Source organism: Gymnodraco acuticeps, unplaced genomic scaffold (genome assembly GCF_902827175.1).
Source record: "Gymnodraco acuticeps unplaced genomic scaffold, fGymAcu1.1, whole genome shotgun sequence".
In the NCBI taxonomy this organism is placed as follows: Eukaryota; Metazoa; Chordata; class Actinopteri; order Perciformes; family Bathydraconidae; genus Gymnodraco; species Gymnodraco acuticeps.
In genome coordinates, this window is record NW_022991296.1 from 73,528 (window position 1) to 87,438 (window position 13,911).

At 42.6% G+C, this 13,911-nt stretch overlaps 2 protein-coding genes across 2 annotated transcripts; both read right to left on the reverse strand.

Annotated features, from left to right (window-relative positions):
- Positions 1-223: 223 nt before the first annotated feature.
- On the reverse strand, positions 224-5,360 carry slc30a1a (solute carrier family 30 member 1a). The gene is given in 3 exon segments (XM_034240116.1): positions 224-2,566; positions 2,569-2,865; positions 4,432-5,360. Coding segments are annotated over 3 exon segments (1,467 nt in total). The 5' UTR covers positions 5,006-5,360; the 3' UTR covers positions 224-1,970.
- Positions 5,361-6,468: 1,108 nt separating this feature from the next.
- nek2 (NIMA-related kinase 2) lies at positions 6,469-10,381 on the reverse strand. The gene is made up of 9 exons (XM_034240117.1): positions 10,044-10,381; positions 9,064-9,281; positions 8,712-8,952; positions 8,507-8,589; positions 8,285-8,411; positions 7,950-8,184; positions 7,701-7,755; positions 7,513-7,574; positions 6,469-7,245 (listed from the first exon to the last, which is right to left on the reverse strand). The coding sequence occupies exons 1-9, from the start codon at positions 10,137-10,139 to the stop codon at positions 7,040-7,042; spliced, it is 1,323 nt and encodes a 440-aa protein (XP_034096008.1). The 5' UTR covers positions 10,140-10,381; the 3' UTR covers positions 6,469-7,039.
- Between the last annotated feature and the right edge of the window lie 3,530 nt (positions 10,382-13,911).

Consider the following 13,911-nt stretch of genomic DNA (forward strand, 5'->3'; position numbering starts at 1 on the left):
TGTTTCCACCACGTTTATCTGAAAATATTGTCGTAATACAAAATATAATCATTACCAAAGTAGCATAACATTGTAAAAAACTATAGTCTTCGTTAATTGTACTTAGCAAGAGTCCAAAACTGGACTAGGAATGTGTTTTTGTTCCTTTGACGTCGCTTCTTTAAAGGATATTAACAAATATGGCCATAAATGTTATCGTGAAAAATAAGGCAAACAACACATGTTGGTTCATCAACTGTACCAAACAGCCATATTTTTTTTTTATTTCACAATGAAACATTTGACAGGTACTGTAGATATATAGAATATCAAAAACACATCAGTTCATGTGTCATATCTAAAATTAAAAAAACACTTGTTTTCAATTTGCACATAGAGCTCAAGTTTGAAAAGACACAGAATAAAAGTGACCGAACATTACAAATGAAGGAACGCGTCAAAATACATTTCCCAGCACATATTTCTATATTGCATACACATTTACTCAGGAGTGGAGATCTGAAACACCTTTCAAATGATATATATGGTGATGAGTGGGTATTCAAAGGCCACCATATGGACTTTAACTCCGCAAAAACAGCCTGCTCAGCCATCCAAAGCAGAGGACAGACAAGCTTTAAGATGAGTCACTTCCTACACGTTATGAGTAATGTTGGGGATACCAGCAGGTACTGGTAAGCAGCAACTGGAGCTCTCTGTGGAGCTCCTGAAGGTCGAACACCAGCTCTCAGTTTGGTCATGCAAACACAGCAGAACGTCCTGGAAATATAAAAGCTCCCTCAGCATCAGCGCGGATTGTGACATGGTGGCGAACACATTCATGAGGATTTTAAAATGAAAATCAACAGCCATCATCGGAAAGCTTTCAAATAAAGACTGATACAGAGGAGGGTGTTTATTAATGGCATACAGTGCTAATTTCTTCACGACAGACACAACCCACTGGCTCGCAAGGCATCTAATTTTGGAATGAACATTTAATTAGGTGACTGTGCCAATGTAAGAGGTTCAGTTACACTGTGTCTACCGTTACTTAGTGCTTTTCCCACCGCAGTTTTTTGTATTTAAAAGGCAATGTGAGAGAGGTGATGATACGGCTTCGGTATCCAAATGATGGCCGCGAGTAAAAACTGAGTCAAGGCCAGAGAAAACAAAAAGTTATTATAAAACGTCACATTTGAAAAACTGACTACAGCATAGATGGTCTGTCAAAAAAGTAAAGGACAGAATTGCAAATAAATGTTTCTATCATCCAAACTAAATATTACAAACAGCATCTACAGAGAGAAATAGATCATTTCTAATAACTTAAATACTTAAATTATTTATGCAATACAATACTCTTCCATGTGGGGCCAGAGAGTAAGAAATAGATCTGCTCAAAGTCTACGCAAAAAGAAAGAAAAATAGGTTAGACTCTTTGCAAACAGGTCCAAAGGCTAAATAACATAACCTAGTGATATGTGCTCCGACTTGCATGTGTTGTTTGTGTCCTTTGGACGAGAGGACGTCTCTCAGATCCCTTCAGTCCTACAGTGACAAGCTTTGGCACAGAAACACCATAGGACGAGATGACGCATCACAACACGGTGCTAATGAGGGACACTCATGCAGGCCTCGCTCCCGTACTGGAGGAGATAAGGTCAGTGAACCCCAACATGCATCGCTACCATACTGCCAGGGCAACGAGAGAGCGGCCGAGTGGCAGAGGAGAGGCTGGGAGGGAGGGGGTGGAAGTAGGTTTTTCAGAGAGGGGAGAGATGAAAGGAAACGGCTCAAATGCACGACCACAGCAGAGGGATGAGAGGAGGGTTTTTCCCGCCGTAACAGAGGGTAATGACAGCGAATAACGGCTACTAAAGGAAATGATTCATTTCAGGGACACGGGTCAAAAAGATAACAGCGTACATGATGATTTCAGGGTGGTGGTTTACCAGCTTCTCCTCCGTTTCTCTCTATCCCCCTCCATCTCACAGAGATGACTCCACCTCTCTGGTGACGGTAATCTCGGCGTCGGACAGGGGGGGCACCTGATCGCCTGCAGCCTGCTCGAGGGTCTCGCTGATCACCTCCAGGGCAGAGGCGGCAGCAGCCTTTCCGTCGCCGATGGCCTTCATATCTTTTTTGTCAGCAGAGCCGCAGCACAGCTTGGGGGCGCACTGAGTCCGACAGGAGAGCTCACAGAGGGAGTCTCGAGACTCCGAGCTGAACGTGACAAACTCGGGCTGGATGGTGGTGGCGTGGATTCCCTCGTTGTGGAAGAAGTCCTTGATGCGCTTGGCCACCTCCATGTAGGAAGTGGGGTCATGGCACTTGATGTGCGCCGTGGCGATGATGCGGCTGCCGGCCAGCTGCCAGATGTGCAGCTCGTGGATGGCCAGGACACCCTCCAGAGTCAGCAGCCGCTCATTGAGCCGGTGCATGTTGATCTGCTTGGGCACGGTCTGAAGCAGAATGAGGGCAGACTCTTTGAGCAGTGGGTAGGTAGTATACAGCAGGATGCACACCATGATGATGCAGAGGGTGGGATCCAGGTAGAGGACCCAGCAGGGACCGGCCAAACTTCATGGCCCAACATAGTGGGACCCTCCACCAGGTCAACCAGCGTGTGGTTGACGTGCTGGTGGTCCGTGGAGTGGCTGTTGATACAGGGGTTCATACACGTCTCTCCTTCTATACAGGGCTGCCACACGAAGGTGAATATTATAGCAGTGACCACCACAATGACGGAGCCGAGGGCGTCACCCAACACGTGCAGGAAGACGCCACGCATGTTGAGCTGCGACGTATCTAGATCATGGTCCATGTCCTCAAAGTGGGGATTGCCATTCATCTGCACATCTGTGCTGTCTTTACAGCTGATTTCTAAAAGATACAAAAAACAATGGTTAGTTTAGTTTACTGGAACTTGAAGTTAACTTTTAATAATTACCTGGACTACGACACTGATATACTAACACCATTTCAAAAGTGAAGAAGTTGTAACAAAAATATAATTTTGACCGTAAGAAACAGGACAAACAACAAAAAGATAATTCTGTTGACAAAACAAAGCTGTAACAAATTAGCCAGCAATATGGGGATTCCAAGAAGATGCTATCAGTGGCAGCCAGTTACTCAATTGCTCAGTTATGTCATTTGGGGCAAAGCACAAACCCATTTGAAAGCAGCCAGATGTCAGCCTGCACTGTTATCAGTTGACACGTGTTGGAGCTGCTCAATTCAAAGTCAGGAGGAGGAGGAGGACCCAGGGCAATTTTCTAAGACATTCTGTCTGATAATTTGACATATTAGTGTTTTTCCCCCTGCTCAAGCTTTCATTGTGGAAGACAACAGGTCACTGAGCTGGTGCTAGAACTGCTCAGGTCCACAAACATGAGAATCACGCCATGCTGGATTATATGTAAGAAAACTCCCAGCATGTGATACACTCACATCAAGCAAATGTAATAGTCATTGCAGGCTGGTGGTAGCGTATACAACTCGGAGGGAATTGCACCTGAGTAATGGCTGCTCTCTTCCATCCCAGGACACTGCCTGGTCATTTATCAACAGCTAATGGTGTTGCTTGGGCAGTCGGCTCCATAGTTACACAGATGTATGACCCAGTAACAGCCAGCAGTGTATGGAGGGGGTGGGGGGGTATTATTGAAACTGGCAGGGCCTAACAGTGTGGGGGGAGAAATGTCCTTCTGTATGGGTTTAACCCTTCAGTGGACGACGAGGAGGAAGCACAGCCGCAAACTCAAATGGCTGTTTGTGCCTTTATTGTCAACACGCAGACACTAACCTGTTAGCTGACCACCACTAACAGAACAAATGATGAGGGGTTTAAAACATATTCTTGTAGCTTCATCACTATTGAATGACTCCACTTGCTGTTTATGAGAAATTGCGGGAGGTGTAAGAATAATGCATGAGAGGTGAAGGAATTTGGAAATATGAGACACTTTTACAAGTTAAAACGTGTTAAAAAAAACCGGAAGTTACTTGGTTGAATCTGACAGCAGTTTCTAGAAATGTCTATGTCTTCAAACAAAGCCTGAAACCTGATGCTTTGTCTGTTTATGTCACTGAAGCTGGCCACGTTTCCATGGATTAAATGACCCTCCAATATATATCTGATAATAAACACATTTGTCTCAATGCTACGGCTATAGATGAAACAATGAGGATTAGTCACTCAGACAGGCTGTCCCCGGGGAACACTGGAGATATATGTTTGTAATGTTGTGCAATCTGCTAATAATGGAGACAAAGTCTGGCACATGCTGTCATGTGGGACACAATGAGGCTGGACTCACACGTTTAGGACTTTTTATGCTGACATGCACTCTGTGACATTGCACAATTTATCACATGTAAGACAAATAATGCAACAAAAACAAATCTAAAAACACAATAAATACAGCTTCAACAGTTTATACTCACCATTTTGAGGTCTCACGTCCCCTTGGCTATTGTGATTTCCCACCAAGTTGTTAGTCTCCTCTCCCGAAGACCCATTCCCAGAATTTTCGCACTGGCTGTTTTTACCCCTCTTGTTCTTATTTCCATGAGAGTGGCCTCCATGGGAGTGTCCGTGTCCGCTGCCTGCGTGTCCGTGGAACAAGCAGAGACCGAGCAGGTTGATCAGCAGCCCCCCGGCACCGACCCCGGCGACCACCAAGGGGCTCTCGATGGCATGCGGCTCGGTGTAGCGCTCCACAGCCTCCAGGACGATGGTGAAGCACAGCGCCGTGAGGAAGATGGCGTTGACCAGAGCCCCCATCACCTCCGCCCGGATCCACCCGAAGGTGTTTTTGTCGGTCGAATGGGTTTTTTCGGCGAATCTCACCGCCACCAGAGCCACTATCAGCGCAATGACGTCCGATAGCATATGAAAAGAGTCCGAGAGCATCGACAGAGAGGAGGTCATCCGGCTGACCACCACCTCCACGATGAAAAACACAAAAGTCAATGAAAGCATGCATAGCAGCCGGACACGATTAGGCTCGCAGGCCATTTTCCCTAACTAGCAGTCCTTTGTCAAATTAAAAAAAAAAAGGTTTCCCAGTGTTTTCAGCTAGCTAGCGTTCAACACAAGCTAACAATTTACGGTAAGCTAGCTTGCTCCCTGAGACAATACGATCGATGCTAACAGCGTCTTCACACACTGTTGTTATCCAGCGACGGCAGCATCACCAGGGTATATATAAGAACAACCACGGGCACACATTAATCCAACCGAGTCTAGTAACCTTGTGAGTAGACCGTGGTCGACACCAGCATATTCTAGAAACGTTTGCCGACGAGCTCCCGTTTGCAGACGGCTAAAACTTTGCACCCGAGCCGGTAAACTTTCCACACGGACCACGGCACAGTTGAGCACGCCCAGGGCCATTCCTATTGGTAGAGAGGACACATGCTCGAATCTGGTTGGTCAAATTGTGCAACTCTCGCAAGTGGGCGGAGGAAGCAAGCCAGACAACAGCCGTTGCTACGAACGCTAACCACAAACGTACTCTCGCGATAACTTCACGAGATTAATTTACACTTCATAATGATTATACATTTTCATCCTGATTCAAGACCGCGCATGAGACAAAAAAACACTTACACAGACAAATACAAAAATTGTCTTTAAAAAAGTATAAAACAGAATAAAACATAAAGTATCCGTAAAATAACTAAATCCTTTAAAAAGAATGACAAAGCAATTGTTAGGTCAAGACCTTCATTGGTCATATCCTTTTTTAGTTATATATAGTGATTTTTGGCATGTTTTAATTTAATTAATTTCAGTCATTCTACGGTTTCAGAGTTTCGTATTGTAGTACATAAACAAGAGTAGGATCCTTTTTACATTTTACGTGATGAATACGTTTAGATGCTGTTGGCTTATAAAGTCATATAAAAAATAGTAGCCTTTTCAAATATAGAAATGTGTCAATTATTGGTTTAACAAATATGTATTTATTGTAAGTCGCTTTGGATAAAAGCGTCAGCTAAATGCAATGTAATGTATTTCTTTGTTCTGCCTTTAATAACCCTTTATAATTGTTTTACTGTTAATAATTGAATGGGTATGTTCCTCTACCTGCACCATTTAAAAACTTTTTTTTTCTGTAAAAGAATTTAACCCAACATAACATGGACAATTAACATTCAATGTAATACCTATGTTTTCACAGTCGGAAACCTTATAGTTGTTGTCTTTTAATGTAATCAACTGTAGCCTCGTGATCTGTTATTGTACAAATCAAAGTATATAACAAATGTCCCTTTTAATTAAACACCTCTAATCTGCTATTAATCAAGAACCAAACGATTTACAGGTGTGAAGGCTTATTGCTGAGTTTCCTGTAATTACTGACACCAGCCCATCAACACAGTGGTTAACTGATGACCCCTTGTGGGAGTTATCTGTCTTGATGAAGCAGTCATTGTCATATCATTGGTATGTAAATGAACAAGTAACTAGCTTGAGTGATTTGTTTGACACATTTATTAAACAACATGTATGTTTATGTATTTTACTACGACAAACTGAGCATCTTAGGAACTGAGAATGTCTTTAAGGGTGGGTAATGTACCTATTGTGTCGTAATTATTTAAAACTACAATTAGTAGTTTTTAAATCTGGTAATGTAAACGCTTAAATTCACAATCAGTCAATTTGCATAGTTCAAATGTTCACAAAGATTGCTCTTCATATACTATTATAACTTGTCTAAAAATAAGTTTTAACATTTGGTTGTAGATACAATTTGCCCTGTTTATGCCCATTTCTAAGCAGTTTGTAAGAGAAACTTATATTCAACAGAATATACAGTACATTTATAATAAACCATCTTTAAAATGAGTACATCCACACATCAAACTTAATGAAATTCTTGACATTAACATACACATGACACTAAAGAGGATTCAATCAGTTTGCTTCACCATAGAATCATCAAATAAATACAGCTTAATTTACATCCAAATCCAGTTACAACGACTAGCCTTCAGAGGCTTTAACAAATCAGTCACATGTCAGACAGGGGTATCTTTGAGATCAGCGGATGCCGAGTATCTGCCTGCTCTTGAACTGACATGTCTTCTCCACTTCATTCAGTGTCTGAGCGCGCAGGTTGGCCGCATGCAGCCTCCTCATAATCATCTCCTGGGACGTCCCGCTCAGATGCCCATCAGGCCGCTGGTTCTCTTTGCTCTCACCAGCAAAGTGGACTTTCTTTGTGCCCGGAGAGAGGTTCTCCAAATCTAGGACCAAACAGTAAGGAGGTTCTGATTAACTTTGATCAAGCAGCCCTCATAACATTCTTTGCAATCCAACATGACAGCTAGATTTCACATAGTTAGGGTGAGTAATAATTCTTTATTTGTGTATAAATACAATGTTTACATGAATAAATAAGTAATAAATATGATTTCAGTCATTCGCATCAACAGAAGCATGAACCCATTAAAACATTGTTCACTAGTTGTCTTGGTTCAGTACATGCAGAGGTATCTGTCTTATCCCCATACCTATGTCTTTGCCATCCCTCTGCTGCTGCAGGCGGTTGCAATTCTTCAGTAAACTCTCTGCTCTGTAACCATAGATCAGAATAAAGAGTTAGTAACAATTAGGTGTTAAGAAGGACATGTAAGCAAAATAAAGTAAATGATGTATTGATTGTTTTATTTCTAGACTCCTAAAAAACAAACAAGTGTACCTTGCGAGTTTCTCATTTGACAGTCGCTCACGGACACAAAGCTCCTGCTCTCTTTCTGCATGAAGGGACATAAGACACCATTACATATTTGCACAAACTTGAGAGGAATATATGAATTGAAATATATCAGTGCAATACTATCTACACCTAAACAATGATGTAGAGGAACAAAATCACAAAAGAAAATGCAGGTCAGCAGGGGTCATACTGGGCTGGCATGGATCAAAGAAGAGTAGAAAATAATCTTACGCTCCAGCCTCTCCTCACGTTCCTTCAGTGCCTTTTCTCGGTCGCGTAGCGCTTGCTCCCGGAGTCTGAGCTCTGCGGTGGGAGCGGGTGTCGGGTCAGCCGCTTTGTTAGGAGGACCGTCGGAGTCTGCCGCCCTCCTTTGGAGTCGAGCCTGTGCCCTCCTCAGCTCCTCAGCAACCGCCTCGGCCAACAGGCTGCTCTGGAGAATAGACTCCACAGAGGGCCTCAGATAGTCCTAACCATAAACAAACATTATTACTGAATCCTACCTTCGTGAAAACACAACCCGACTAGCTGGTAGCACAAGTAAATTCTCTGTCAAAATGATTTCTAACCTTCAGGTTGAGCATTTTGCACAGTAAGTTGTTGAGTTCCTCAGAGTACCGGTACGGGATTCTTCTGAACTTCCCCTCCCTGATCTTTACTGCAAGTTCTTTTTGACGGTAGGCAGTAAATGGAGGGCTAAACAAAAGGAATCCAGGAGAAATGTCAGAGTCACAGTAAACAAACCACCTGCTGGCAAATTAGCTCAAGCAGAGGAGTAAAAAGACACTTACGACAATGCACAGAGTTCATACAGCAAACACCCCAGGGACCATATATCTGACTTCTCATTGTATGACATCCGGTCTATTTGTTCCTGGAAGAAAATGTTTGGACAAATGGTGGCAGATCAGACGACAACGAGTTATAATGTTAACAATATTTGTCTTTAAATGAAAAGGGTAATTTGGTAAGACACAGCAGATTTAAACAACTCACTGGAGACATGTAGTAAGGTGTGCCGACAAATGTCTTTGCAAAACTGGTGTCATGGTTCAGGATCCTCGCGAGGCCAAAGTCTCCGAGCTTCACATTCTGTTTGATGTCGAGGAAGATGTTGGCTGGTTTCAGGTCTCGATGAAGGACTGTAGCCCTGCCGTCACTGCGTTTGTGGCACTCCTTCAGGGCCAACATGAGCTGTGCCATGACTCGCAGGACAAACTGCTCCTCCAAATAACGACTGGAATGGTAAAAATACACACTTTGTTACCCCTGCATACTGTCAGGAAGCGGATGTACAGTGGAGGGAAAGAAAAATAAACATTTTACAATTGACAAAAGTATAACCCACCCTACTTTGATGCATTGGGCGATGAGGCTGGACAGGTCCCCACCCTCGCAGTACTCCATGACAATGTATAGCTTGGCATTAATCCGGTCTATGATGCGGTCATAGTACTTCACGATGTTTGGGTGCTTGAGCTCCCTCAGGAGGTTCACCTCTGACACCAGCATCTGCTTTTCACTCTCTCCCATGGTGCCATAGTCCAGCTCCTTCCACACAAGGATCTACAAAATAAAACTTGATTATTTCATCCTTGTAGAACTAAACAAATGTGAATAACTAAATTCATTTATGATACATTGTCAGAAAGTCAGTGGTATAACAATACATATCTAAAAAGGTCAAAAAAAGTGTAGCAGCAAAACCCCTGAGAATACCAAATTTAGTTTTATGCTTTACTAGTTTATCCTTTTAAGAAGTTTGTTTTGTTTGCGTTTTCAAAGTCACTTTAGAAATGTTTTACTTTAATTCACTGCTGCCCTTTTCAGCAGCTACTTCTGGAATGTTAAGTTCTCCATTTCCCAAGGTGTTATATTAAAATATAATTTCAAGCTGTAAATGGACGTTTTACATTTAAATGTTCAGTTAAACATCCATGGGGTCATGGCCAGATGATTATTTAACCACCTGATTGGGAAGCATCCGCCATAGTGTTTTTAATTAATTAAATTAACTACATCTGTGCATGTTCCTGCTGACAAACAGGTTTGACCTTTCTCCAGAGTTTGTTTGTTTTGGTAAATACATCACGTCATTTGCAATACATTTATGATGTGGCTTTATAAATCAGCACACAATAATTGAGCAGACTGTCTCCCTTGAAAAAGAGATCAATGATCTCAAGGGATACACCTGGATAAATAAAGGTTTGAAATGAACTAATAAACGGTGTCATGGCTGAACACAGACTTCCGTTCAGGTTAATGATAAACTACCTGAGTTACGTGTCAAGAGGGGAATGAACAAAACATTTGTAGATTACTCACTTTCCCATCAGATTTCCTTCTTATTTTCTGGCATTTCCCATAGGAACCCGTTCCTATGGTGAACAGCAACTCGTAGTCTTCAACACGGGACGGCATCTTAACGTTTTCAACCGAATCTAACGTTTAAAAGCTACCGGACTTTTCAATAACGTTAGGATATACTCGGCTGTAAACATAAAGTTTAACCAGCGACTTTAGAAATAGTCTTCAACTTTACTCATGTGTTGGTGATGTATTTTTCCCGATAAAGATGATTAAATACACCAAATGTTTGGCTTTTGGTCCTTCACTCGTGTGTATTGCAGTCAACAAAACAGGAAGCGTTTGCTCGCCGTTTAAATCGGTGCCCAAATACTCGATCGTGATTGGTCTGCTCTCTCCGCACAGTGACAGTTGATTGGTCAAAAGGCAGATACAAGTTGTGAGGCTGCTAAGCGCCTGAAACCCGCGAGAGTAGAGCGGGTAAATGAGATGTTCAACTTTCCGCAGGGTGGCGCCAAAAACTCACAGTCAGATCAAAGATGTTCCTATGTATTTGTTATATTAATTTTAACAGATGTCTATACCAATGATTATTATTTTTTATAGATTGAGTGCCACGTTTTTAAAAGCAATTAAAAAACATAACCTTGTGCTTGGGAGAGGGGTACTTCCCACACATTGTTGACAATTCTACAAACTAGAAGGGTTATACAAAAAATGACAATTCATTTGGTTTTGATAATAATTGTTAGTTCCACACCACAACCCAATTCAATTATTACGTTTATTTTCTTGCCTATTTAGACATATACAATATGTCTTTTGACAGATTACAGAAGTATTGTTAACACCGAGACATTAATTCTTTGTCTGTTCTTTGTTTATCTTGGAGGTATTGGACTTTTCGTGGTTACACAAGGATTACAGTTAATCAAATATAGCCTATCTCTAGGTTCCAAATACATAAGGATCATATTAAGTTATACACGCTGTGATCAAGTTAAATCCAGCTGGTTTTGGCTGTAGGCCTAGTATATCGTCCACATTTGTATTACATTTCTGATTCCCTGACACATAATTAAAAAGCAGCATTTCATTTAGTTTTGGCATGCTTCAATTATAGATGCTTGAATCCTACATGAAAGATATAAGATTATCTTTTATTACAGGCGGTCTTTGTTGTCTGATTGGTGCCTGAAATAAACACAGTTTTTCCGTCAGTAAAATCTCCCTCAGCGGGGAAGCCTCAGTAACAGTTGTGTTCAAATGATCCTCTCAGCCTCTTCTTGCTCTCTGCTGCCAGTACCACACACTGACACCACTCACACACTGACACCACCCAGAGAGCAGAGCCGGGCTGTCTGTCGGCCTGCCTCTGCAAAGGTCACTCATACAAAGAGCTGGAGGAGTTTGGACATCAGCCAGGAACAGTCGGAGGGAGGAGGGTAACGGAAAACTGTCAGCTAAAAACAACAGAGACAGTCAAGGTGCCCTGAGGGCGGCCACTCTCAAGGCCAGGAGTTGAGAGGGAGCGACAGACAGCTACATCACTGGGTAACCCCCGCTGGGGTCACTGTGATGCTGTGAGGGGATACAGGAGGCTTATGGTGCTCATGCCATCTCTGACTCCTTTTCTCTTTTGGATGCAGTTTAAGTCAAAAAGGCTTCACAACGCAAGATAAGAAACCTAAAGATGGCATTTGTTTTTTTAATTACCAAATAATGCTTTCTTTGCTATCCAGAACCAGAGAATGCCAATATATTAATCCAGCCAGGTTCTTATTTGTGTTGTGTTCAAGGACACATTCAAAGACTGCCTTTTAGTATATGCCTCAGGTCTGTGAGACACATGGAGGAGTCTCCACTGCCCCCCCCCCCCCCTGTCAACGCCTTTGAGGATACTCCGTTCACCCTTTCACCCTCGCCCACCCTCCTGGAGATCGATGAACACACAAAGGAGATACAGAGGGTTGGCACCGATTCCTTCCTGGAGTTCAAAGACCAAACGAAGGCGATACGCAGGGGCTGGCACCATGTCCTTTACCCCCGCTCCTCAACGACGCCCACCAAAATCACCGCGGAGACGCGCACCATCTCCCCCGTCCTCATCACCCGCGCCTACGTCCACCCCCCCCCCCCCCCTGGCAGCATGTCCTCTACCCCCGCACCATCTAGCCCGTCTCCATCACCGTGCCTACGTCGACCACCTCCCCTCCCTTCGAGGGGGCATCTGCAGTCTCCGAAGCCTGATAAGGATGTGTGTGTACAAAACACAACAAACTCTTACTGATATGTGATGGGTCCAGGCTCAAGGGCGTATGGCACTCTCAACTCTTTCCAGGACATGTCGGGGGCCCTGCCTGCCAGTAGCTTTGCCGATATCTGTGTTGATAGGTAATAGATTAAGAACGGTGAATCATAGAAACAGGAAGCGCTCAAACGTTTGTGTGAGTGTATCTAATTTAGCAGTGATTCCATGTCAGCCACAGCTTGTTCCAAAAAACATTACTGATAGTGTGTTTAACAAACTTAAACTAGCTTTATTAAATGTCAGGTCTTTGGCAGGAAAAACATTTTTAATCAATGATTTAATCACTGAGCACAATCTCGATTTTATGTTTTTAACAGAAACTTGGATTGAACAAAATAACAGTGCAGCTGTTCTTATCGAACTTCCTCCCAACTTTAGTTTTATGAGTCAGGAAAGAATGCATAAGAAAGGGGGTGGAGTTGCTATTCTGTTCAATGATTCTCTTCAATGCAGGAAGACATCATATGGAAACTTTGATTCTTTTGAATATGTTGCCCTTCAGCTGAAATGCTCCTCTCGAGCTCTGTTCCTAAATATCTATAGACCACCCAAATACTGTGCAAGCTTTTTTGATGACTTTACTGAACTGCTGTCTATAGTGTGTATTGACTTTGACCGTCTAGTCATTGTTGGTGATTTTAACATCCATGTTGACAACCCCCAGGACAGAGGGGCTAAAGAACTGTTTTGTGTTCTTGATAGCTATGGACTGACTCAGCATGTGACGGAGCCCACGCACAATAAGGGGCACACTCTGGACTTTAATTATCTCAAAGGGGTGTGAATATCTCTAAGGTTGTGGTGACTGATGTTGCACTCTCTGACCATTCCTGTGTTTTCTTTGAGATGCTCTATTTCTGTTCACAAAAATGTTCAAAAAGAGGGTAACCACAAAGCGATATTTAACTGAAATACTAGGGAAATGTTTACTCAGAATTTCTCTTCCACACTTGCCCCTGCCAACATCTCAGTAATGAGCTAGTAGATCATTTTAATTAAAAATTAAAAATGTTATAGATGCCATTGCTCCAACTAAGGTAAGGAAGTGTCTGGCAAGAAAATATCTCCATGGAGAAAGGCCATGACCGTGAAAACAGAAAAAAGAGAATGTCGAAAAGCTGAACGCAGGTGGCGAAAAACAAATCTCCAGGTTCACTTTGAAATCTATAAAGAGAGACTTGGCCTTTATAATTTGGAATTGGAAAAAACGCACGACAATCGTTCTTCTCTGACATCATTACCAAAAACAAAAACAACGTACGTGCCTTGTTTGCTACCGTCGACAGACTAACTAACCCCCCAGTGTCAGTAGCCTCTGGATTTCTATCCACCAGGGGCCTGCATGACTTTGCCTCCTTTTTCACACTGACAAAATTCAGAAAATCAGACAAGCAGTCAGTGCCTTCTGCATCAGGAACAGCAAATGTGTTGTCCCTATCTCCACTTAACATCAATTCAGACATCATGACACAATTCCATCAGATTAATGATAAAAACCTAGAGGACATTATTCAACTTCTGAAATCCTCCTCTTTGCTGCCTTGATATTATTCCAACAGGATTTTTTCAAAGATG